The sequence below is a fragment of the Balaenoptera acutorostrata genome, chromosome 1, assembly GCF_949987535.1.
Source record: "Balaenoptera acutorostrata chromosome 1, mBalAcu1.1, whole genome shotgun sequence".
In the NCBI taxonomy this organism is placed as follows: Eukaryota; Metazoa; Chordata; class Mammalia; order Artiodactyla; family Balaenopteridae; genus Balaenoptera; species Balaenoptera acutorostrata.
The window spans coordinates 44,066,536-44,093,465 of NC_080064.1; the positions used below are offsets into that span (position 1 = coordinate 44,066,536).

The following is a 26,930-nucleotide window of genomic DNA, read 5'->3' on the forward strand; positions in this document are numbered from 1 at the left end:
GTTGCAGCAGGTGTTTAGACAGAAGCAGGATTCGAATCTGATTGAACTGCTTTAGTTCTTATTACATTGATTTTGGTATTTGTTAATATGCAAAGGTAAAGTACTCTTTTGCACTTAAGAATTTTTACAAGTTATTACTGTCACTTGTCTTTGTGAGTGGCTGGATATTGGTCAGTCACAAGCACTTTCCTCTCCTGGTTTTTGTTCTTGCAAGGCAGTTATTTTTGTCATAATTACAGGGCTTTTTGAAGACTTGGGACATCATTCTTTCTACTTTCTAATTTGGAAAGAAATAAGTGAGCATTTGATGATTTGAATTTTCAAGAATTGCAATGGAGTGTTATTCACACTGTAAGGGGGTATAAATAGGCACAAAAAAAGGTACTGAATATGAAGCTTGTTCATAAATTTTGCAGTAGGGTTTGTTATGTGGAAAGCCATGAGTGGGAAATTTTAATAGGAAAGGGATGTAAGGGCACCATCGTATATTTAGTACCTATAATGTGCTACATTTTACATGGGTTATCTCATTTAATCTTCGTAAAAACCTTACATGGAGGATATTAATATTTCAGTTTTACGTATGAGGAGAAACTGAGGCTCAGAGATTTTAAATTATTCCCATAAAATTATTTGGCTAGTGAATGATAAAGGTGAGATTGGAACCCAGAAGTGCCACATTAAAGAAAATTACACACAAACGGAACATTTTAACCAATATTTCGCTGGAACATTATATAGCATATGTATTATAAATCATCATAATTTGCCTCTTTACAGTTAGTTGGATCATACAGATCCTGTCATTTAAGGTCATTCATAACCATTTGGCCTAAAAACTTGAGGTCACTATTATTAATAAACTGCTTAAAATGTGTTTGTCATTGTTGAAGTTGTGAATTTGAGCATGTATGATATAGCCCTTCCTTGATAAGTGCACATTAATGTTTGTTTCTCCATTCATATATTCGTTTGTGCAATCATTTTACTAATCCAGGAAGCAATAAGCATTTATCGAGTACCTGTGTTATTTCAGGCACTGTGATATCAGTATTAACAATACTTTCATTCATTGTTCCATGGAGTTTACATTCTAGTTTGGGAAAATGGAGAATAAGTTAAATAAATGCAGTAGATTGTGTTAGTTGTGGTAATGAAGGTATATGGTATGATACTTCAGCAATATAAGAAGTTCACATGTACAAATATATAATTCTCTTTATTTCTAGAACTGACTTTACTCATCTGAGCCTATAGCTCAGAGAACTAGGAAAGATACTTAGATGATGTTTGGAATGTGGTGGGTTATTTCTGGTGGTCATAATGACTAGGGTCACTAATGGCATTTAGTAATCTGGGATGAGGACTGCTAAATGTCCTGTGTTAAACAGGACAATGCTGCCCAGTGAAGAATTGGCCCACCCAAAATGTCAAGACTGCCTTTGTTGAGAAACACTGACTGACCTGGCTCATGGCAGACAACTTCATCTTGGTCTTCTAGGCAAATTCAATATTATCCAGTAATTTGAAATCCAGGATCATTAACCCTTTCTCAGTCTGTTCATATCTCTTAGATTCTGTCCATCTTTTCCATGGTACTAATTCTAATGACCTGAGGGTCTTATTACATCATAATCTTTGTCTTTTTGAGAATGAGGGTCAGTGTTTCCAGGTCTCTCTTTCATTTTATATTGTAGTACACTATCTATTGATATGTCAGTCATAGGCACGGTCCAGTAGTTTTGTGCTGTTATGTTACACTCAATTTCATGTAGTTCTGTGGCATGGGTAATCCCACAGAAATGTATACCTTTGCCTGTCTGCCATTTCTTTGCCATTCCAGGTAGTCCCTTGGCAAGTTATCCACTTTTCTAACTACTGCGTCTTTCTCTAAGCCCATTGGAAACGTAAAGGATTCCCTCAACACTGTTCATAAGCCCGTGGGATATTGGCAAGGATGGGTATTCTTGGTTCCTTCTGTTTAACTGCATTATGCTGCACCCTAGCTCATGCTTTTAAAAAGGTATCTTTGTTTTTTGGGTTTTTTCCATTCTTTTTTGAGGTTATTTTCCCAAAGCACGAGTCCTCTACTTCTGAAAGTTCACAACTGTGCTAGTTTGCTAGGGCTGCTGCAACAAAATACCACTAACTGGGTGGCTTAAACAAAGGGAATTTATTGTGTCACAATTCCAGAGGCTAGAAGGCTGAGATGGAGGTGCTGATAGGGTTGGTTCCTTCTGAGGACTGTGAGGCAAAGATCTGTTCTGTGTCTCTCCTTGGTTTATAGATGGTTGTCTTTATGTTCACATGGTATTCTCCCTGTAAGCATGCTGTGTCCAAATTGCCCCTTTTATAAGTTCACCAGTCCTCGTGGATTAGGATCCCACCCTAATGACTTCATTTTAACTTTATCTCTGTAGAGGCCCTATCTCCAAATGATGTCATATTCTGAAGTAATAGGCATTAAGATTTCTTATGTATTTGGGGGAGATACAATTCAACCCATGGCACCAATTAATATTCTTTTTTCCTCTATTTTTTTTTTAAACAAACACCATGGGCTTTTTTTTTTAATTTTAATTATTATTTTTATTTATTTATTTATTTTTGGCTGTGTTGGGTCTTCGTTTCTGTGCGAGGGCTTTCTCCAGTTGCGGCAAGCGGGGGCCACTCTTCATCGCACTGCGCGGGCCTCTCACTATCGTGGCCTCTCTTGTTGCGGAGCACAGGCTCCAGACGCGCAGGCTCAGTAGTCGTGGCTCACGGGCCTAGTTGCCCCGCGGCATGTGGGATCTTCCCAGACCAGGGCTCGAACCCGTGTCCCATGCATCGGCAGGCAGATTCTCAACCACTGCGCCACCAGGGAAGCCCATAAATTTATTTATTTATTTTTGGCTGCTTTGGGTCTTAGTTGCTGCACGCGGGCTTTCTCTGGTTGTGGTGAGCAGGGGCTATATTTTTTTTTAATACAGAAGAAGTTCTACTCAAAGTTAAAAGATCCCAATCCAACACCTAAAACATTTATGTAAAGTAAAAGGAGAGAAAGAAAAAGGCCCTATTTCCATCCAACTCTCATCCCCAACTTGACTGTTACTTTTCCATGTCAGTCAGTACATACAGACTATCTCATTTTTTTAATTTATTTATTTTTAAAATTTATTTTTGGCTGCGTTGGGTCTTCATTGCTGTGCGCGGACTTTCTCTAGTTGTGGTGAGCGGGGGCTACTCTTTGTTGCGGTGTGCAGGCTTCTCATTGCGGTGGCTTCTCTTGTTGCAGAGCATGGGCTCTAGGCGCATGGGCTTCAGTAGTTGTGGCTCGTGGGCTCTAGAGCGCAGGCTCAGTAGTTGTGGCACACAGGCTTAGTTGCTCCACGGCATGTGGGATCTTCCCGAGCCAGGGCTTGAACCCGTGTCCCCTGCATTTGCAAGCGGATTCTTAACCACTGCACCACCAGGGAAGCCCCTATCTCATTCTTTTTAACAGCATGAATTGCATTCCGTTTCATGGTTATACTGCAGTTTAACCATTCCTCTTCTTCCTGATGAACATTCGGGTTGTTTTCAACTTTCGGCTATTACAAAGTATACAGAGATAATTCTTGTATACATCTCTTTGCATATGTGGGTTTTTTTGTAGGATAAATTTTTTAAATTGCATGTACTGAGTCAAAGGAAATGAACACTTAAAAATTTTAAAGATATTGTTAAATTAACCTACTAATTTATGCTACCATCAGCAGGATATGGGAGAAAGTTCCTCTTTTCTCTAAGCCCTCTCCACCATTGAACGATGTCAGTTTTAAAAAAAACCAAAAATACTTTGCCTGTGCCATAGAATAAGAATATTTCATTCTTTAGTTTTTATTTTGTCACTAGTGATACTTAGTATCTCTTTATTTATTGGCTATTTTATTTAATTTTCTGTGAAGTTATCTCTGTGAGTTCTCTGCCTGTTTTTCCTTGGAGGTATTTGTATTTTTCTTATTACTTTATTGAAGCTCTTTATATGTTATGGATATTAGCCCTTTGTCCATTATATGTAACACAAATATTTTATCCAGTGCGATATTTTATTTTTTTATGCTATTGTAAATGGAATTATTTTTGTAATTTCCTTTTTAGATTGTTCATTATTAGTATGTATAGAAATACAACTGATTTTTGTTTATTGACTTTGTATCCTGCAACTTTGCTGAATTCATTTATTAGTTCTAACAGATTTTTTTGTTGAATCTTTAGGGTTTTCCACATACAAGATCGCATAATCTGCAAACAGAGATAATTTTACTTCTTCCTTTCCAATTCGAATGCCTTTTATTATTATTTTTTCTTGCCTAATTACTCTGACTAGAATTTCCAGTACCATGTTGAATAGAAGAGGTGAAGGCAGGCATCCTTGCCTTGTTTCTGATCTCAGAGGAAAAGCTTTTAATATTTTACCTTTGAGTATTATGTTTGCTGTGGGTTTTTCATATGTGGCTTTTACTATGATGTGGTAGTTTCCTTCTACTTCTAGTTTTTTGTATTGTTTTTATTATGAAAGAGTGAATTTTGTCAAATGCTTTTTCTGCATCAATTGATATGATCACATGTTTTTTTCCCTTCATCCTGTTAATGTGTATTATATTGATTTTTTTTCTTTTTTTAAAATTTATTTATTTTACTTGTTTATCTTTGGCTATGTTGGGTCTTCATTGCTGCGTGCGGGCTTTCTCCAGCTGCGGTGAGCAGGGGCCACTCTCTGTTGAGGTGCTCAGGCTTCCCATTGCAGTGGCCTCTCCTGTTGCAGAGCACAGGCTCTAGGCGTGTGGACCTCAGTAGTTGTGGCACATGGGCTCAGTAGTTGTGGCTCACGGGCTCTAGAGCGCAGGCTCAGTACTTGTGGCGCATGGGCTTAGTTGCTCCTCGGCATGTGGGATCTTCCCAGACCAAGGATCAAACCTGTGTCCCCTGCACTGGCAGGTGGATTCCCAACCACTGCACCACCAGGGAAGCCCTCTATTGATTTTTTATGTTGAACCATCCCAAATTTATTATTGCTCCCCTCTATTTTTTCCCCCACGTTGCAGTCATGCAGATCTGATCATGTCTTTCTCTTTGATTAAAACATTTAAGTGATTTCCCATTGCTCTGTTAAAAAGACCAAAACTGTTAATACAACCTAGAGAACCTTTGCTTGGTCTGGCCTCATCTTATTCCGTGCATCCCTTAACTCTCAGGGTCTCTAGCCACATTAACCCTTTTTAGTTTCTTGATAGAGCCATGTTCTAACCCTAATGGCACCCAGGCACATGGTATTTCTTCTGCTTACTCTTGTCTCTCTCCTTGGTACCATTTTATGCATAGAAAACTTTTACCCATGCTTCAGATTTTATCTCTGTCATTTCCTAAATAAAATCTTCCCTGACCCTGCCAATCTAGGTAAAACCTAGATTACATGATCTTGTTTTACCATGTACTTCTTTTGAAGCAAGTAATTTTACACTCACTTGTGTTATTATTTGATTTTAGATTATAACCTCTGTAGACTGTAAATTCCACAAAAGCAAGGGCCATATCTGTTTTGTCCACTGCTACACCCAATAGGGTAGCCCAGTGCCCAGTACATAATCAGAGCTCAAATATTTGTGGAATAAATGAGTGAATGAAGGCTTCTTGGTTTTACCTCTTGATTAGAAAGGTTATTGAAGGATTTCAAGATTAACAATTCAATTTAATTTTTAGGAAGTTCTATCATTTGGTATTTGTGTGAAAGACGAGTTGGAAAGACACATCTGAAGGTTAGGAGGATTTTGATGGTCTCCTAGGCCTCATATAATAAAGGCTTGAATAAAGGCAGCAGCATAGGATGGAGAGGAAGAGGTGGGATTGGGGGAGAACCATTTAAGAGAGAGAACAACAGGACTTAGTGACTGACTGGATGTGGTCATAGTGATGGAGAAGGAAAAGTCAAAGTCTCAAAATGATACATGAATAGTATGAGACACTATTACATAGTGGTTAAGAACAGAGCCTTTGGAGACTTTTTATGTAACTTACTAGCTGTATGACCGAGCAGTTTTACTTCACATTTGTTTATTTAACTCTGTTAATTATAAATGAATGCCTTCATAGAATTTATGAGGTTGAATGAGATAATACATGTATGTAAAGTGCCTAGTATTCATACAGTTTGCTGTGAACTTGAGCAAGTTTTTTAACCATCCAAATTTAGTTTCCTCTGATAGAAAATAAGGATAATATATCCCCTGTTCTCCCTGTATCACAGAGTTACTTTGAAAATGTGAAGCCTCTGAAAAATGTAAATTGGTAGTCATGTTAGCTAGGTATATTAATTACATCTGGTAGAAGAAGAGATGATTGCTCTCACTTTTTCTTTAATAGGACCTCATCTCTTGTTTCATCTTTGTAAGATATAGGATACTTACTGTCCATAAAAACTGGATTAGTGAAATTTACACTACTGGGAACACCTTTTTGCCTGTATGAAGCTCTCTGTGATAAGGGACTAATGAGTTCTCAAGAAAATAGATCTTAACAGGGAGCTAAGGAGATCCTTGTTGCCTGGTATGGAAGGGAGAAGAAAGTAAGATTGTCGGGAACTGACCCTGGAAAGTGGAAATAAGGTGCTGGAAATTGGCATGGCCAATTTTTGGTTGTCTGCTCTGATTCCCTGTAGCTGGGGCTGTGCATATTTTTATGATTGAGTTGTGTATTTTGATCTTTCCTGGCCTTCATAACAAACCAGTGAAAGCAGATGGTATGATTATTATTCTGCACATAAGGACAGTAAAAAAAAACAGAAGTTAAAGCCCAGAATTCCCAGTCTTTGTTTATTTCACCTGCTGTATTGCCTCTTCAAACAGAAATAGCAGATGTTACTCTTCTAAACGCCCATGTTATGTGATATTGTGTACAGGAATTTTGCCTAAGGGCAGCTTAGATTTTTTTCCCCTGCTATGTATTTGGTGTGTAATCTTGGCTAAGATTTTTGTTCTCAGCCAGCAATTTCACTTTCCTTATTTTTGACAGACATGTTAATCTCTTTCTTGCTTTTGAATTGGGTCTTGCACCCAGCTTCCTCAATTGCATTTTCCTTTGAAGTTTTTAGTGTTGTATTAGTACGGTTCCCTGTCACTCAGTGTTGGTCAGTATTGGTTTACTTCCTTTATACTGTGATCCTAAGTAAATTTAGTATATTCTTTTTCCTGCAGGTTTTCTGTGCTTCCTGCTGTAGCTTGAAATGTAAACTGTTATACATGGATAGAAAGGAAGCTAGAGTATGTGTAATCTGCCATTCAGTGCTAATGAATGGTAAGTATTAAAACAGGTTGAATTCACAGTTATTGAGACAGAACAAGAGAATTCCAATGAAAAGACTACTGTTTTTTCCTTCCTTGCTCTACAAATTGCTCACCTTCTCAAATGTCATAACTTTACCTGAAAAATTTAAAAATACCTTAGCATTTCAGAATTCCTGTGCCTAATTTAATGAATAAATGCTAAAGTCAGGTAAGTTTTGCAGGAAAAAAGGAAATTCTTGTGGAAATCGGGTGCTCTGTGGCTGTTAATGTTCCTGTGAAATGACTGGAGTGGGAGTGGGGAGGGGGCTATTGACCACTGAGATGATGAAATATTAAAATTGGGCTGAGGTTTTCCTTTCAAGGGAAGCTTTCTCTTTCTAGGGAATATCTTAATAATTTAGAACACATTCTTATTGACACTTTGGTTCACTCATCTTGTTAAAAATAAATATTTTAGCATCTCGAATCAAATAGAAAATTGCATTTTTCTGTCAGTTATCATCTTAATACTACTTAGATTTGTCATAAGAGTAATAGTTTTTAATTTACTTATGTGGTAAAAGAATATGGCCAGGAGAAGGTAAATATAGCTTATCCAGTGTTCACCTTTTGCGGGACTGGAAATAAATCCAAGGGCATTTTAGTTAAAACAAAACTCCCCAAACAAACAAAAACCCCCCAGAGTATTCTTGTAAAGAGATACAATAAAATTGATCAGGCTGTATAGTATTTTCTCTTTGAATGCATCTTTGTACAGTTGCCAGAACAGTTACTAATAGACATAAAAATGTTGAACTTACACACCACTGCTGCTTGTGCCAGGATAATGTGTCTCCTGGAGGCTGAAACTTATCTGCTCAAGGCCCCTCCTGCTCTGTGTGTCTGCATTGCTCATAGTGATATTTTCCTGTTGCTTCCTTATTAACCTGTTGCATGTCATTTAATCTGATCTGTTCTAATTTCCTATGGTCCACCCAATTTCCTCCCATTTCTGAATTCTTATAATTTTGATCAAATATGAATTCATTCTCTTTACTCTTAAGGGTCATTTTTCAGATGGTGGTTATTTCACTCGGTGATGATTTCATTTTTGGATATTTATCCACAGATAAGAGCATGCTGCTTAATTTCAGTACCTGATACCTCTTTTATTTGTTGAGGTCTTCCAACTTGATGGCTTTTTTTTTTTTTTTTAACTTGGCATAGCTAAAGATGAAGGAAATGGCAGAGGATTCATATGGAATACTTACTTTTTATTAAGCCAAGGATGCCCTTAACAGGGGATCCTAAAATAATCTACTTTTTGTGGTTTTTCTGACATCTTTCCTCTCGCATGGCTTAGCCTGGTCTTTTACTGAATATTTAATTTGATGCTTTTCAGTGTTCCCTGTCCCTTTTTCCCTTTCTCCTTTTCTCTTCCTTCCCTCTTCCTGCCAGTGCTTTCAAAGGAACGTAGCTGTTGTTTCTAGCTTTGTCCTGCAGTTTGGAGGCAATAAGTATTCAAAATCTTATGGATCATTCTTTGATGTAGAATGAGATTTTTAAAAAGATGCTCCAAAAATTGGGTGGTTTCTATTCCTGGGCATGTGATATTACTTGAACCCAGAAGATAAAATTTATATCTTTCATTTCTGTAGTATCTTTCATCCTATTTACTTTAAAAACAATAGTTGATATGTCAGTATTTAGTTAGTAAAATTATAGAGTATACAGAACCTTAACACATTTGTGATCATTCATATTGATTGATGGCACTTATATGATATTGGCACATTTTCATGTTCAAATGGGTCCTGTGCTTTTGAGACACACCAAAATGTGAAATGGTTGTTTTTGCTGGATACTTTTACACAGGGTAATGATTGCACAAAAGCAAAATTCACGAAAATGTTGAGATGTGTTCTCCTGAGCTTTAGGCTTCAGAATTTTTAAAATGAGATTTTACCTCAACTAAGAAGAGCCTAAAAATCTAGAAATGAAACAAAAGATATCATATAGTGGAGTTATGCTATTTTAGCCCCTGATTTTGATTTTTGATAGAATTTTATAAAATGCATTGAATATTAAACCTGCCCTACCCACCAGAAATGTCTAAATGCTATCCCAGTTGCAAGTCCTTAATAAGTTTAATGTTGTTTTACTCCCTCTTAAGGGAATATATGGTCCCCTTTAAAGATGCCAGGGACCTAGTCATTAACCTCAGACTGATCCGCTATCAGTCTATATCAGAAGTATCATGTAATTCTTATTTGTTACTTCCAAATAGCTTACTTAACTACATGGTCTCCTTTATTGAATAAAATCACCTATCTCCTTAATACCTTCACTAGCTGGAAGAGAGACATACTATGAGTGTTAATTAGCAGGAACTACATTATTTATCCAGTATTGTGGAGGTCTTGATGTCCATATTTTGCAATCCATTCACATTGATTGTGTCTGTATTTGCTTTAGCTCAAGCCTGGGAGAACATGATGAGTGCCTCAAGCCAGAGCCCTAACCCTAACAATCCTGCTGAATACTGTTCTACTATCCCTCCCTTGCAGCAAGCTCAGGCCTCAGGAGCCCTGAGCTCTCCACCTCCCACTGTGATGGTACCTGTGGGAGTTTTAAAGCACCCTGGAGCAGAAGGTAGGGGATCATGTGCTATTCTCTCTCTTTTTCCTCACCAAGTTCCTCTGAAAAGGTGCTGATGTGATTTTACATCACAAGTCTTTAACACACTGCAGATAAGTCCCTTTGGGTGGTTATTAAAGTGGAAGAACAAGGTGAGAAATGTGTTGAGACTATTTCTGGGCAAGTAAAGAAGAATATTGTGTTGCCTGATATTTTGGAGGCACCTCTAAAAATATGCCAGTACCCTCTCCAACTTAAGAATGGAGTAATTACTTTGCTTTTACTTGAAAAGAGTTACAGAATTTGAAATCAGCCTGCAAAATCCTAGCCTCATGCCTACCTTAGTGTTCTTTGCAGGAATTTAGTAAGTGATGAAAATAAGAATTCTTTTTTCTGACCAGCCCATTCTAGTATTGCCTTTTGGAATATATATTGCCATTTTCTCTTTTCATTTTTAATCTATCCCTGTAAAAATATGAAAATACTGTGTTAGGTACACAGACGTTTATAAAATCCAGAACTTTAATTCTGATTATATCATATGATAGGTAGAAAATCATAGGCTCAACTTATTTTAGTTTATTATATCTTTATGATTATGATATTGTCAGATGAAAGGCACTTTGTAAGTTCAGGGGATTATCAATAGTAAAAATAACAAATATTTCCTTAAAATGATCTGTCAAGAAGTCTCCCCTGATAATTAAACTCTGTCTTCTTTCATTAATTTTATATCTTTTTGTCTAGCAATATTCCCTTCCCCTTGTTAAATAGCCCTCCTCCCCTTTTGAAGATCAAAAACTTCTATTGACATTATCATACTCTTCTGAGCTCAGGCTTTCGTTCTTAAAATCTTTATTCTCTTTACTTCATTTGTTGTTTTTGTTGTTCTTCCCTGGTCTCTCTTTGTTTTGGCCATTTGAATTGATTTTCAAAACTGGATTTAAAGAGATCATTTCGTCAGACTCAGTTTTCCAGCTTTTCCCCATCCTTTTACTAAAATGCAGACTACTGCATTTCACTATCTGCACTGCCAGATCAGTCTTTTTCTTCTTCAGTTACACTTTAGCCAAAGATCTGGTCAGTTTGCTTCCCAATTCTTACATATCTGTGCCAACTCTTCTTTTATTAATTAATAATTCTTCAGCATTCTTCAGGGCATCTTTTGCCTTTTAAAAATACCGTATCACTTTTCCAGATATTTTATTCCTACAGAAACCTCATACTTTTAGGAGCTGTGGATGTCTATTTCTAGATACTTTTTCCGGGCTATTAGTTTATTTCCTAGGCACTTCAAACACCTTCCCTAGTTTCTCTTTTAGTGATATGGGACAGAGTATGTGACATAATCATAGGCATATTTAATACTTTAAAGCAAAGTGTTTTAAATCTTTACATATAAATTACAGAAGTAAGGAGTATATTTAAATGTGTATTTTTATTAATTTATAACCACTTTTATACAGTTACAATTATATTTAGAAGTATAAAATGCTAAATAGTGATTTCTTTGTACATCTGAGATTGGTGACCTTCTCTTCTTGATGTTAGAAACCCTATCAATGTCACAGTGTTACCTGTTTTATTTTTCTGGCTCCTCAAGTGGCTCAGCCCAGAGAGCAGAGGCGAGTTTGGTTTGCTGATGGGATCTTGCCTAATGGAGAAGTTGCTGATGCAGCCAAATTAACCATGAATGGAACTTCCTCTGCAGGAACCCTGGCTGTGTCACATGACCCAGTCAAGCCAGTAACTACCAGTCCCCTATCAGCAGAGGTAAGAAAACAAAACAGCAACTAAAATTGAGTACTTACTTTACTCAGCACTGTTCTGCCTCTGTCTTGTCTTTTTCTAAGTTGAGTGACCTTTCTGTGGAACCCTATAGACTTCAGATACAGTTTAGTGCATGTGTGTGTATGTGTGTGGGCATGCTTGTGTGTGTGTCTAGGGGTAAAATAAATGTGGCAAAACCAGTTGTTCTTGTTTTTTCTATATTTGGAAGTTTTTTCAGGAGAAAGATTCTTATAAAGGTTGTTCTCAGGTGAGCTCAGTCTACTACTGTAGCTAGAGGCTGTGCTAGAGCGAATCCTGGTCCCTTGATACCTTGGTTTTCAAAGCATATTCCCCAGGTTCTGTGGTAGCTGCCAGGGAGTTGCCGTGGTGAGGAAGGGCCAGGAAATATGAAGGTGGCTGAGGAATCCTTCTATTCCTTTGTCTTCAACCCGAGCATCTCTACTTTTTTCTGGTCTGCCTATTGTGTTTCCAAGTAAGACTTTTAAAGAGGATTCTAAAGCTTAAAAATAAACCACTGACTTAATGGATGGAAGACTCATAAAATTTACCTAAGGAAAGTAGCTCATACTGTGCTGTCACATTTACTTTGTCTCTAAGGATACACTGGTCACAGTTTGGGGGCTAATTTTCAGAAGGGTCAAATACTAGCTACATTTTTTTGAGTCTGTGAAAGAATAGAACCACCTAGGACCATAATTGGAAAGTATACACGTAGGATCGTTTATACAGTGGGTCCCTTTCTTATTGCTGTTTGCCCCGTTGAATATGGTGGTCAAGATTATAATAAGGTGATCAGTTCCAACTAAGTATGTGTGTCTGGCTTTTTTTTTTTTAAATAAAATAAGAGGATCAGAGTTTGGATAAAATTTTTACTTTTGAAGTTTTCATGGTTACTGTTTATTTACATTTATGTTCAGTAATATTTTTCTAGAAATTTACATAATTTGTGGATTTGGTTATAATTGAAATTGCATGTTATTAAGATTAGATTTATTGACATACAGAGATAAATTTCCTGTTTGGTGAAGGTACATTAAACCATGTCACTGTCTTTAAATATGTCTAAGTCTGTTTTGGGGGATTTTTCTGTGGCCTCAGAGGACAGCAGCCGGAACTACATGACTTATTCTTCTTTGAATCTATACAATGACTTTGTCAAGAAAATTTCTTTTTTTCTCCAATTGTTTATGTGGAAAAATGTCAAATCCACAGACGAGTTGCAAGAATAGTACAGTGAACCCCCATATACTCTTCACCCATATTCACCAATTGTTGCCATTTTGCCACATTTACTTTACCCCTACACACACACACACACACACACACTTTGTTTTTTGAGGAACCATTTGAGGATTAGTTGCACTTTATCACTTAATACTTCAGCTTATGTTTCCTAAGAACAAGTGATTTTCTTATGTAAGTACAATATAACTATATGAGAAAGAAATTTAACATATAATTCTATGTATTATCAAATACATAGTCCATATTCAGATTTCCCCAATTGTCCCATGATGTCTTTATTCTTTCGTTTATACACGTGTGTGTGTGTGTATATATATATATATATATATATATATATAAATTTTTTTGTTAAATAAAGTCTTTTTTAAAAAATTAGGATACCATCAAGGATCACAACTGCATTTAGTTCTCATGTTTCTTTGATTTTCTTTAATTTAGAACAGTTCTCCCACTTTTTTTTTTGTCTTTCACATCATTAACATTTTTGAAGCATTTACGCCATGTTTGGCATAAAGTCCTTAATTTGTGTTTTTCTGTTTTTTTCCTCATGATTAGTTTCAGATTAAATATTTTTGGCAAGAATAATACTACCATAAGTGATGGTCATTTCTTAGTGGAGCACATCAAGAAGTATCAGTTTGATAATTGGTTAAATTGATGTCTCCTGTGTTTCTCCACTGCAAAAGTAGCTTTTCCTCTTTGCAATTAAAAAGTAAAGTGAGGGGTGATACTTTGAGACTCTGGGTGTCCTGTTCCCCTACAATCTTTCAGTCAATGATTTTACTGTCCTTTATATATATGTATATACACACACACACACATACTTTTTAAAGATTTATTTTTTATTTTTGACTGCTTCGGGTCTTAGTTGCAACACGTGGGGTCTTCGTTGAGGCATGCAGGATCTTTCGTTGCGGCGCCTGCACTCTTCGTTGTGTTGTGTGGGCTTCTCTCTAGTTGTGGCGTGTGGGCTCCAGGGCATGTGGGCTCTGTAGTTTGCGGCACGCAGGCTCTCTAGTTGAGGCGCGTGAGATCAGTAGTTGTGGTGCGCAGGCTTAGTTGCCCCGCGGCATGTGGGATCTTAATTCTCTGACCAGGGATCAAACCCGTGTCCCATGCATTCATTGTAAGGCAGATTCTTTACCACTGGACCACCAGGGAAGTCCCCTGATTTTACTGTCCTTTGACAATCTTACCTGAATCAATTATAACTATAGTGTTTATACAGTGATGACTTTTTTCTTTCTACAAAACTTCGTTTACATCTCTTAAATTGTATGATAGGTTCTTTTTTTTTTTAATTTATTTTTATTTATTTATTTATTTATTTTTTGGGCTGTGTTGGGTCTTCGTTGCTGTGCGTGGGCTTTCTCTAGTTGCGGCGAGCGGGGGCTGCTCTTCATTGCGGTGCGCAGGCTTCTCATTGCAGTGGCTTCTCTTGTAGCAGAGCATGGGCTCTAGGAGCACAGGCTTCGGTAGTTGTGGCGCATGGGCTCAGTAGTTGTGGCTTTTGGGTTCTGGAGTGCAGGCTCAGTTGTTGTGGCGCATGGGTTTTGTTGCTCTGCGGCATGTGGGATCTTCCTGGACCAGGGCTCAAACCCGTGTCCCCTGCATTGGCAGGCGGATTCTTAACCACTGCGCCACCAGGGAAGCCCCTATGATAGGTTCTTAAAGCATAAATTTTTTGAATGAATGAGGAAGCTCTAGTGAATGACTATTATAGGGAAACAAAGTTCAGGTCAGTTTAAGAGAAACTGAAACAAGTTAGTTATTTTATTTCTGTGCTCTCACATTGTTCAACACTTTATTTTAATATTTATCTGGTAAAATGAGGGAAAACAAATTCTTTAGGGCCAGAGTTGAATATATTTTTCTCATCTTTATGACCTAATAGAGTGCCTGGCACTTAAAAGGTGCTCAGTAAATTAAACAACTTCTTTTTATAGATGATATTTAAGTAGAAGCCAGATGACCACTTCTTATGATATCAAAAGGTAGATTTTATGCATCACTAAATAGCAAGTTAGAATAGGTTACTTTATTTCCTATTCTAAATCTAACTTTATTGATTTACTTCAAATCAGTAATGGTTAGCCAATGAAATTTTCCAAATTTCCTAATAGGACGATGTACTGAGAACACTGCAAAATTTTTAGCAAAACCCACTAAAAACTTACAGTCCTAAATTATAGAGAGTATAGACAAAAATATAAGACATAGGCATTTTTTTAAAATAGTTTTAATCTTTATTCAAGTATAAAATATATATAGCAAAGTACTTAAGGTGCCTTAATCTTTAGGAAACACATGTTGAACATACATATATGTGTGTGTGTCTCTATATATACATACAGACACACACACCCGTGTAACCACCACCTAGATAAAGATACACAGAACATTTCTATCACTATAGAAGTTTCCTTCATGCCCTTTTTCTGTCAATACCTGCCCCCTTTCCCCGAAGGTAACCATTATTCGGACTTGTATCACCATAGATTAGTTTTGCCTGTTTTTGAATTTCATACAAATGGAAAAATATGATATATAATGTTTTGTGTCTAACTTCTTAAACTCTAATACTTAATGAGGTACTTCCCTGGTGGCACAGTGGTTAAGAATCTGCCTGCCAATGCAGGGGACACGGGTTTGAGCCCTGATCCAGGAAGATCCCACATGTCGCAGAGCAGCTAAGCCTGAGCGCCACAACTACTGAGCCTGTGCTCTAGAGCCCACGAGCCACAACTACTGAAGCCCGAGTGCCTAGAGTCCATGCTCCACAACAAGGGAAGCCACTGCAATGAGAAGCCCGCGCACCACAACAAAGAGTAGCTCCTGCTCATCGCAACTAGAGAAAGCCCGCACGCAGCAACGAAGACCCAATGCAGCCAATAAATAAATAAATAAATAAATTTATTAAAAAAATACTTAATAAGATTTATCTGTGTTGTGTGCATCAAAAATAAATATTTTTTATTGCTGAGTAATATTCCATCATATGGCTGTACCACAATTTATCTATTTTCCTATTAATGGACATTTGGATTGTTTCCACACTTTGGCTATTTGAGTAAAGCTGCTATAAACATTTTTATACATGTTAAACAGTTTTTTTAAAAATGAGAATCCTATGTATTTTTAAAATTTTTTACTTATTTTATTATTCATCTGGTTGTACCGGGTCCCAGTTGTGGCAGGCGGGCTCCCCAGCTGCGGCTCGTGGGCCCCCCAGTTGCGGCTGGGAGGCTCCCTAGTTGCAGCATGCGAACTCCCAGCTGCAGTATGCATGCGGCACCCAGCCCCCCAATGAGGGACCAAACCTGGGCCCCTCGCATTGGGAGCACAGAGTCCCAACCACTGTGCCACCAGGGAAGTCCCTAAACATGTTAAAAAGTTTTTATATGCTTTTCCTTTAACTTTTTAAAAGCTTTCTTTTTTAAAGCTTCTTTTCTTTTTAAAAGCTTTCAGATTCTTTTCCTTTATAGGTTGTTACAGGATACTGAATATAGTTCCATGTACTATACTGTAGGACCTTGTTGTTTATCTATTTTATGTAAACTGGTGTGTATCTGTTAATCCCAAGCTCCTAATTTATCACCCACCCACCCCCCTTTCCCCTTTGGTAGCCATAAGTTTGTTTTCTAAGTCTGTGAGTCTGTTTCTAGTTTGTAAATAAGTTCATTTGTATCATTTTTTTTTTTAGATTCCACATATAAGTGAGATATGATATTTGTCTTTCTCTTTCTGGCTTACTTCACTTAGTATGATAATCTCTAGGTCCATCCATGTTGCTACACATGGCATTATTTCCTTCTTTTTAATGGCTGAGTAATATTCCTGTGTGTGTGTGTGTGTGTGTGTGTGTGTGTATACCACATCTTCTTTACCCATTCATCTGTCAGTGGATGCTTAGGTTGCTTCCATATCTTGGCTATTGTAAATAGTGCTTAAAGTTCTTTTTTATGGCTAAGTAATATTCCTGGGTGTGTGTGTGTGTGTGTGTGTGTGTGTGTGTGTGTGTGTGTGTGTGTGTGTGTGTATGTATGTACGTACCACATCTTCTTTACCCATTCATCTGTCATTGGATGCTTAGGTTGCTTCCATGTCTTGGCTATTGTAAATAGTGCTTAAAACTTCTATTTCTTGCTTAAGTTATGAAGAATATAGAGCATCATTTCAATAGATCTTTGAGCATATTCTATTAAACTGTTAATTAAGTGGATTTAACCCCACTCAAAATGTATTTTGCAACATTATACTTTATTAAGTGTAGTTAGTGTGATCTTCATATTAATGCAAAGAAAAATGAACTTGAAGTTTAATTTCATGACAAAGTAAATGAAAACTCTTTCATTAATTTTTTTTTATTGTGGTAAAAAAGACATAACATAAAATTTAACATTTTAATCATTTTTAATTACATTCACATTGTTGTACAACGATCACCCCTATTCTCAAGGTTCAGAAATTACGAGATAATATTGAAAGTTTGTTTCTGTTGCCACTGCAAGTTTAAAAAATATTTTTCTTTTATGGCAAAAGAAACCTTGGTAAAGGAAGCTTTAACCCAGGTTACAAGACCTTTTCTCTCATTACTATGATTTGATGATGCCAAAAGGAGAAACTATACAATTATAAACATTTTCATAGTATAAGCCCAGTTCTTGGGAAACCACAGGTTAATGAGTATCTTGTGCTGTCTTTCAAAAAGTATGAATTTGAAATTTTCACTTAAATTCCCATTTGTAGTCTGGACTCTATTCTGCGCAAGTCTTCAACTGTGTGTAATGCTCTCTTTGCTAATTTGCTTGTCCTAGACGGATATTTCTCTATTCTCTGGAAGTATAACTCAGGTTGGAAGTCCTGTTGGCAGTGCAATGAACCTTATTCCTGAAGATGGCCTTCCTCCCATTCTCATCTCCACTGGTGTAAAAGGAGGTATGTGGACTTAAATGTTTAAACAAGGATAGTTATATATGCCAAATGTTACCTTCTAATTAAGGGAAGGAGATAGAATTCAAGTGATGACCACCTTTCTCTTCTCCAACAAAAAAGGTGACTACTCAGTGCCATGAAAAGCATTGTTGCTGTTACTGATTGTTTTAGAGAAGATATTTATGTTTTTATATTATCATTTCATATGTTGGAAGGATGTAATATTATTTTAAATTCCCACTGTGTATAAATGTATCTTATTGTCAGTTCTTTCTTCATATTTCAAAGCACATAATACTCTGAAGAGTTGCTTATAGTTCTAGGATTGGCCCACATGATACAGTCAGTACATTAATTTAACTTCTTGTTTTGAAGTACAATACACATTCAGAAATGTGTATATAATAAGTGGAGAGCTCTGAACTTAAGTAGCAATTTTCTGTTAAAAAATATTTTAGTGAGTCCTGGTAAGACGCAAACTTACTAATCAGTCAAAAGAATGCTTATCTTTTTTTTTAAAGTTAATTAATTAATTTATTTGTTTATTTATTTTTGGCTGTGTTGGGTCTTCGTTTCTGTGCGAGGGCTTTCTCTAGTTGTGGCAAGCGGGGGCCACTCTTCATCGCGGTGCGCAGGCCTCTCACTGTCGCGGCCTCTCTTGTTGCGGAGCACAGGCTCCAGACGCGCAGGCTCAGTAGTTGTGGCTCATGGGCCTAGTCGCTCCGCGGCATGTGGGATCTTCCCAGACCAGGGCTCAAACCCGTGTCCCCTGCATTGGCAGGCGGATTCTCAACCACTGTGCCACCAGGGAAGCCCAAGAATGTTATCTTTATGCAAAAGTTTCTTGTTGATAGATCCAGATCAGCATCCAGTCAGTACATTTTCAGGAGATGGTTTATCAATAATCTCTCCTCATTTTTGTCCTAGTCTTTTACCTGGTCTCCCTGCCTTCAGTCTTTCTCTCCTTTATTTAATCTTACATATTGGTGCCAGTTATCTTTTTTTTTGAAGTATAGTTGATTTACAATGTTGTGTTAATTTCTGGTGTACAGCAAAGTGATTCAGTTATACATGTATATATATCCTTTTTGATATTATTTTCCATCATGGTTTGTTACAGGATATTGAACATAGTTCCCTGTGCTATACAATAGGACCTTGTCGTTTATCCAATCTATATATAATATCAATAGTTTGCATCTGCTAGTCCCAAACTCCCAATCCAACCCTCCCCTGCACCCTCCTCCCCCCCTGGCAACTACAAGTCTGTTTTCTATGTCTGTGAGTCTGTTTCTGTTTCATAGATAAGTTCATTTGTGTCATATTTTAGATTCCACATATAAGTGATATCATACGGTATTTGTCTTTCTCTTTCTGACTTACTTGGCTTAGTATGATAATCTTTAGGTCCACCCATGTAGCTGCAAATGACATTATTTCATTCTTTTTATGGCTTAGTAATATTCCATTGTGTGTGTGTGTGTGTGTGTGTGCGCACACACACACACACACACACACACACACACACACACCACACATCTTCTTTATCCATTTGTCTATTGATGGACATTTAGGTTGTTTCCATGTCTTGGCTATTGTAAATAGTGCTACTATGAACATAGGGGTGCATGTATCTTTCAAATTATAGTTTTGCCCGGGTATATGCCCAGGAGTGGGATTGCTGGATCATATGGCAACTCTTTTTTTAGTTTTTTGAGGAACCTCCATACTGTTCTTCATAGTGGCTTCACCAGTTTACATTCCCACCAGCAGTGTAGGAGGGTTCCCTTTTTTCCACACCCTCTCCAGCATTTGTTATTTGTAGACTTTTTAATGATGGCCATTCTGACTGGTGTGAGGTGGTACCTCATTGTAGTTTTGATTTGCATTTCTCTAATAACTAGTGATGTTGAGCATCTTTTCATGTGCCTGTTGGCCATCTGTATGTCTTCTTTGGAGAAATGTCTCCTTAGGTCTTCTGCCCATTGTTTGATTGGGTTATTTTTTTGATATTGAGCTATCATGAGCTATTTGTATATTTTGGAAATTAAGCCCTTGTTGGTCGCATCATCTGCAAATATTTTCTCCCAGTCCGTAGGTTTTCTTTTTGTTTTGTTTATGGTTTCCTTTGCAGTGCAAAAGCTAATAAGTTTGATTAGGTCCAGTTATCTTTTTAAACGTAGGATGTTGTTCTTGCTTAGAAAATTCAATGGGTTTCCAATGCCTTCCATATAAATTACTTACCTTGGCATACAGTGTTCCTTGTAACCTTATCTCAACTTATCTAATTTTATTTCCAGCCAACACCCCAGTACTTTACAGGCATGCTACAGATTATTTACTGTTTTCTGAATATTCACATTTCACACTTCCATGCTTTTTCTTATGCTGTGGAATAGTGGGAAGAGAATGGACTTCAGAGCTGGACCAGCCTGAGCTTTAATCTGGTAACAGTCCATTCCAGCTGTATGATCCAGTGGGCAAGTCATTTATCCTCTCTGAATCTTTTTCCTAGATTTTTTTTAAAAAATGAGGTAACTATAGCTAATTAAGAGTCATTATGAATAATAAATCAGATTTCTTACCTGAAAGTACATAGCAAGAAAATTGGTACAAAGTAGGCATGTAATTAATATTTTTTTTATCTTTCTTTCCTCTGTCTAGAATCGAATACCCTTCTACATGCTAGACTCCTTGAATAACTCCTCAACCTTTCAAAATCCATATGAATGGAAAACTTCTCTGAATCCTACCTTGGCTGTCTTTGTAGTAGTGTTTTACATCCTCATTTCTGTTCAAATAGAAATTCTTATAGACTATTACTATATTAACACATTTTTCATTGTAATTTAGATATTTTATAGGTCTGATTCCTTATTCTCTATAGACCATGAATTCCTTCAGTCTGAATTCATGTTTGTGTCTTCTGCTCCTAGCATGGTGCTGGGCCTATTAGGCTCTCAGTAGTGTTGGCTGAATGTATCATACTATCAAATGCAGCTTGTGTCTCAGTTCAACAATGAACTTTCACATAAAGTTAAGCATTCTTTTGATTGTATAATGCTTTTCCTCCTTTACTAGGACCCTCTAAAAATATTCTTTTGTAAGTAAATTTGCTACTTAGGTTTCAAATTTGGGTTATTTTAATAAATCTTAAATTAATAAGAAATTAAATTGGCCTACTCTGCTGTTAAAATAAGATTTCAGGGTTCCATTTTCATTAAAAGTCACATCCATTAAATCTAATTGTCAAAACCTCTCCTACCAAGAGGCAGCAACTAGTTATCTATTGTATATTCACTTTCTTAAATCATATTACTATCTCTTAACCAGAATTTTGCTATTTTGTATTCCAGTGGAAAAACTTAATTAAAAAAAATTTTTGAAAGTCACTTAGTGTTTCTCTTTTCAGTAAATATTTTCATTGATAGTGTATACATTTCCAAAATACATTTTGGTTTCTATTGGTCAGTGGGAAATGGTGTTATTTTGTACTGAACTCTTTCTTGACGTATACTTAGAGGAGTTGTTTCATAAAACCAATCGCTTATGATACTTTTATTGTCTGGGTGCATTTTTTTAAAGTTTGATTTTTTTTAATGGTAAAAAATCTCAACAGTACAAAAGCATATAGAGTAAAAAGTAGGATTCCCCTCTGCTTCAACCCCTAGACATCCTTTCTAGAGGTAACTAGTGTATTATCACTTCCTTGTATATCACGGATTATTTTAAATGTTGGTCTTAGAACATGTAATATGTGAAATTCATATTATGATAGTTGGAGGATTTTTGTTAAATCAAAGGGTTGTTTTTAGACTGTGGCCTAAGCCATTGCGTGGAGAAGTCTATACATAGGATAACCATGTTTTCATCCAAACTGGACTAGATCACTTTTAAGAATGAAAGGGGCACTATTAATATGCCACTGGGATACCAGATATAAACCTGTGTTCACCCTATCTATAAATCAATTGCTTATCTCCTTCCTGTGAATAATAAGGCCATTCCTCCATCAGATTTCCATCTTGATTTGTCTCTTTAACCAATGGCTTACATTGTTTTCTCCCCTTACAGACTATGCTGTGGAAGAGAAACCATCACAGATTTCAGTAATGCAGCAATTGGAGGATGGTAGCCCTGACCCACTTGTATTTGTTTTAAATGCAAATTTGTTGTCAATGGTTAAAATTGTAAATTGTAAGTTGGAAATTTGTTTTTTTAAATTAAAACGAGATACTGAGTCATTAAATTGATTACACACAAGTATTTTTATGTAGAGCCACATCTTAATGAAAACTGGGTATGGAAGAAGTTGGTTTGTATAAAATTATATATCCCCAAGGACAACTGTTGGACTGACTGAGACTCTTGCCTTTAGTCAAAGGAGTGAGATAGGTGAATTCTCCATGGAGGAAAGCCAAACGAAACTTGAACTCATCTGAGTTAAGTTCTTCCTGAGATGGGTATGCTAAGTCACAACTCACCACCAGAATAACTGGAGGTGGATAAATTATCCAGGGGGGTCAATTTACATGCTAGGTTTAAATCCCAGAAACCTTAATCATGGTGCAAAACCTTATTTGGGAGAAGTGTTAACTAACACACAGTAAAACTTCAGTACATCACAATTTAGGATTCAGAAGAAACTTCTCAGTTCTTGGTGCTAGCTTCTTAGGTATCAGAATAAGAGAGAGGATAGTAACCTAGAATCTTGAATCCAGTATGGTATTGGAAAATAGAGAATGCATTTATCCTGGATGAATGTTAATAGGCAGAGTTTTGGAGAGAGGAAGGAAGCATTGGGGAACAATCCTCCAGTTCCCACTGTGTATTTCTTTTAAGGTGTCCTTGGAAACCAGAAACACCAATATACTAAATTCTTTAGAGGCTCTGTATAAATGAAATGCAGGTTTCTGGTTTGTTTGCTAATCACACCCTTGTATGTTTGGCCAGCTGCTAATGCTTGCCACCTTTCCTTCTAGTATCAAATTCTAAAATAATTTGCTGGAAATTTCAATTTACCGTTTCTAGTTTATAAGTTATACTTAGAAAATAGCTAACCTAGAGTTCCTTAAGTGTGCACCATCTTAATATAGTTGGATTGGGCACCTCTTGTTTAGGTATATAAAGAAACAATTCACAGAATGAAAGAAAGGGATCTTTTATTAGTGTTGATTTACATCGTGATATCCATAATTTTATTTGAACCCTTTTTCAGTTCCATTGGGGATCTTGTTGTGCTGGCATACAAATAATAAAAATATCAAGGATTGAACATTATTTTTGAACTACGTATAGCTTGTGCTGTTGTGACTCTACATAGCCTTAAAGTGAAGAAGTAGAAGTAATTAGTCCAGAAAAACCATCTGTTTCACTGCTTTTTACAGGATGAAGTCAAGTAAAGTCCTGTTGCTGATTATCTAGAATTTTCTCCCAGGAAGACTATAATTTAAATAGCTAGACTCTTTTAGTCACAGGTTAAATTTAATAAGTATACATCAAAATATATTTTCTTTAGGACATAGCCTGAATCCAAGGCTATAATAATTGCTTTTATTATTTTTCTCGTTTCTAGTTTTAATTATTTCCCTTAGTAAAGTGATTTAATTATACACACACACACACATAGGTGGGGGAATATATCCTTTAATCATTATAGCTGAGGATGCATAGTTTGGTTTAATTTATTTTATTGTTAATGGAATGTTGTTTCTTTTAATACTTACACCTTTTTATAATAGAAGTTAAAAGTTTTTAGTGCACTTTCTTTCACTATTAGTTCTTTTACTTCCCTTCCAGTTGCTTTTGTAAGTGTTTGCTTAGAGCAAGAGGCATTGGTATGCTTTATTTTCTGCAATAGTCCTTTGGCTCAGTGCAGTGACAGTTCACAGCTGAATTATACAGACTCAATATGATCTATTTTATTCTTTGGTGTATTATAACAAAGATTTCTGTGCATTTCTTAAGGGTAAGGATTGAAAAGAATGTCTTCATTTCTTTTTATTTCATCTATAGATGTGAACAGGAAGTGCTGGTGTTTCACAACCAAGGGAATGCATGCAGTGGGTCAGTCTGAGATAGTCATTCTTCTACAATGTCTACCGGATGAAAAGTGCTTGCCGAAGGATATCTTTAACCATTTTGTGCAGCTTTATCGGGATGCTCTGGCAGGTGGGGATACTTTCTGACTTAGTCTGCACCCTTTACAGATGATAAAAAATTTTGGACTCAGATGCAAAATAATAGTCTTAAATTTGGAAGCCTGGCATTGGACTTTGGTAGTATTTGCAAGTTAGAACTTGGCATGGTTTGAGGAAGTTATAAATTTTAATACTTTACGTGACACGTTGTTACTATTTTATAATGGCTAGAATCAGAGTTGTAAGATAATCCATTGACCATGATGTAAGAATATTTTCCTTTGAGTGGCCTAGGGGATATAGTATTGGTATCTGGTAAAAGGAAGCATAATGATAACTTACTACTTCAGTTAACAATATTTATATAATCATAATGTAAATATTCATTTAATTTTCAAGTTTCAAAAACCGTTAGCATGAACAACTTTATTATGGTTTCAAAATAAATTGTAAATATTATTACCTGTAACAATGTAAAAGTAAATGCATAGCTATTAGAAGTTGGAAAAGACTAAAGATACTAATATAAAGACATACTATTAAAAGCTGAGAGAGAAGAAGTATATTTAAGTGTATTATTTTTTTTTCTTTTTTTTTTTTAATCATTTTTTTTTTTTAATTACACTATACTAGGTGTGCTTTATTTATTTATTAATGGCTGTGTTGGATCTTCGTTTCTGTGCGAGGGCTTTCTCTAGTTGTGGCAAGCGGGGGCCACTCTTCATCACGGTGCACGGGCCTCCCACCATCGCAGCCTCTTCTTGTTGCGGAGCACAGGCTCCAGACGCGCAGGCTCAGTAATTGTGGCTCACGGGCCCATTTGCTCCGTGGCATGTGGGATCTTCCCAGACCAGGGCTCGAACCCGTGTCTCCTGCATTGGCAGGCAGATTCTCAACCACTGCGCCACCAGGGAAGCCCTAAGTGTATTATTTGACATTACAAAGTTAACCTTCAGCAGATTTAACAGAGGAGGTAAGAAGTAGTGTAATTGAGCTAAGTTCTCATTTATCATGATAAAAAGTCAAAAAATAATATCTGTAGTTGATAAATAGGGAAAGAGTAGTATAAGAACTAAAGCAAGTGAATAATAAATGAGATTATCCCTGAGAAACAAGGCTGGGGTGGGGTGAGGGTAGCCAGTATATTAAAATTATTTTCATATATTATTTGATAATGTTTTAATAAATATATTAAAGTAATAAATTATTCATACTTTCTGAATGCAGGTAATTCCCTTTGTGGGATTCTATGCCAAAGAAATTATCTGAAATGTAAAATACACTTTGTACATGAAAGTGTTTATTATCGTATTACTTAAATTTAACACAAAAATTTAGAGGCAACCTAAATGCCCAGCTATAGGAAAAAAGTTTAAGTGTGTTATACGTTTTAGATGAATGCATCTTTTTTAGAATATTTTCTAGCTATTAAAAGTAGTAGTTTTATGGAATATGCTCTTGAAATAAGTACAAAAGCATGATATAAAATTTCATCTTTAATGTGGTTATAGCTTATGCATAAAAGATTATGCCTTTATGTCATAGCTATGATTTTTAGGTGAAATATTACATGAAGGCAAGGTGCTATGTTAGAAATTGACCACATGATACCTGTGAAGTACAGTCCAGTATTTACTGTTCAGTATTTGTGTCAGTTCCAAATGTATGGGGTTAATTTGAAGCCATCTGGAGCCTCTAGGCCTAAATTTCATTCCAGAAATTACTTGAAACATTCTTTTTTTTCCCCTCAGTTTGAATGTATTCAGATTGCATGTTTATATGGGTTTTGAGAGGGCATCAGGGACTAGGGCATGGGAGGTTCATGAATGTCTGGATTAGGAGTTTGTCCTTTATTCTGCAGGCAGTGAGGAGCCATTGAAAGAAATGAATAACATAACCAGATTTGCGTTTTAGAAAGATGACTCTAGAAGCAGTATGAAAATGGATCAAAGTCTGTGTGTCTGGTAGCAGGTAGAGTAGATAAGAAGCAATTACAGTGGATAAACAAACTTACAGTGGATGAGCACTAGAATACTGCATAACAATGAAAGATAAACAAACTGCTGATATATGCAACATGGATGAAGTTCACAGACAGTAATACTGAACAAAAGAGGCCAGGCACAAAAAAATACATATTATGTGGTTACATTTATGTGATTCTCTGGAACAGGCGAAATGAATCTGTGGTGATGGAAATTAGATCATTGTTTGTCTGGGGTGAGGTGTGGGTGCAAGCACTAGAATTGATTGTAGACGGGCCCTGGGAACTCTCTGGGTTGATACAAATGTTCTATATCTTGATTGGGATAGTGGTTACATGGGTGTTTACATTTGTCAAAACTCATTGAACTGTATAATTAAAATATGTAGGTTTTATTGCGTGTAAATAATACCTCAATAAAACTGACTTAAAATTTTTATTGATATAATTGACACATACATTATATTAGTTTCAGGTGTACACTATAATGATTCAATATATGTATATATTGTGAAATGATCAATAAGTCTGTTTAACATCCATCATCACACATAGTTACAAATTTTTTTTTCTTTGTGATGAAAACTTTTAAGGTCTACTCTCTTAGCAACTTTCAAATATATAGTACATTATTGTTAGCTATAGCCACCATGCTGTACCTACATCCTCAGTACTTATTTATCTTATAACTGGAAGTTTGTACCTTTGGACTACCTTCACCCATTTCACTTACCCCTCAACCCTCACCTCTGGTAATCACCAATCTCTTCCCTGTATCTATGAGTTCAGTGTATGTTTGTTTGTTTGTTTAGATTCTACATATAAGTGAGATCATACAGTATTTGTCTTTCTCTAACTTATTTCACTTAGCATGATGCCCTCAAGGTATATACGTGTTGTGGCAAATGACAGATT

At 36.4% G+C, this 26,930-nt stretch overlaps 1 protein-coding gene across 3 annotated transcripts in view; it reads left to right on the top strand.

The window, feature by feature from the left end:
* ZFYVE9 (zinc finger FYVE-type containing 9) overlaps positions 1 to 26,930 on the top strand; it is a 191,978-nt gene that overhangs the window by 90,015 nt on the left and 75,033 nt on the right. For 2 of the 3 annotated variants that reach the window (XM_057542363.1, XM_057542375.1), the window contains 6 exons: positions 7,215 to 7,314; positions 9,759 to 9,935; positions 11,524 to 11,693; positions 17,774 to 17,894; positions 21,966 to 22,088; positions 23,907 to 24,062. In XM_057542363.1, coding sequence (XP_057398346.1) covers positions 7,215 to 7,314; positions 9,759 to 9,935; positions 11,524 to 11,693; positions 17,774 to 17,894; positions 21,966 to 22,088; positions 23,907 to 24,062 — 847 coding nt within the window. The remainder of the gene's footprint in view (positions 1 to 7,214; positions 7,315 to 9,758; positions 9,936 to 11,523; positions 11,694 to 17,773; positions 17,895 to 21,965; positions 22,089 to 23,906; positions 24,063 to 26,930) is intronic. The other variant, XM_057542371.1, reaches the window with a different exon arrangement.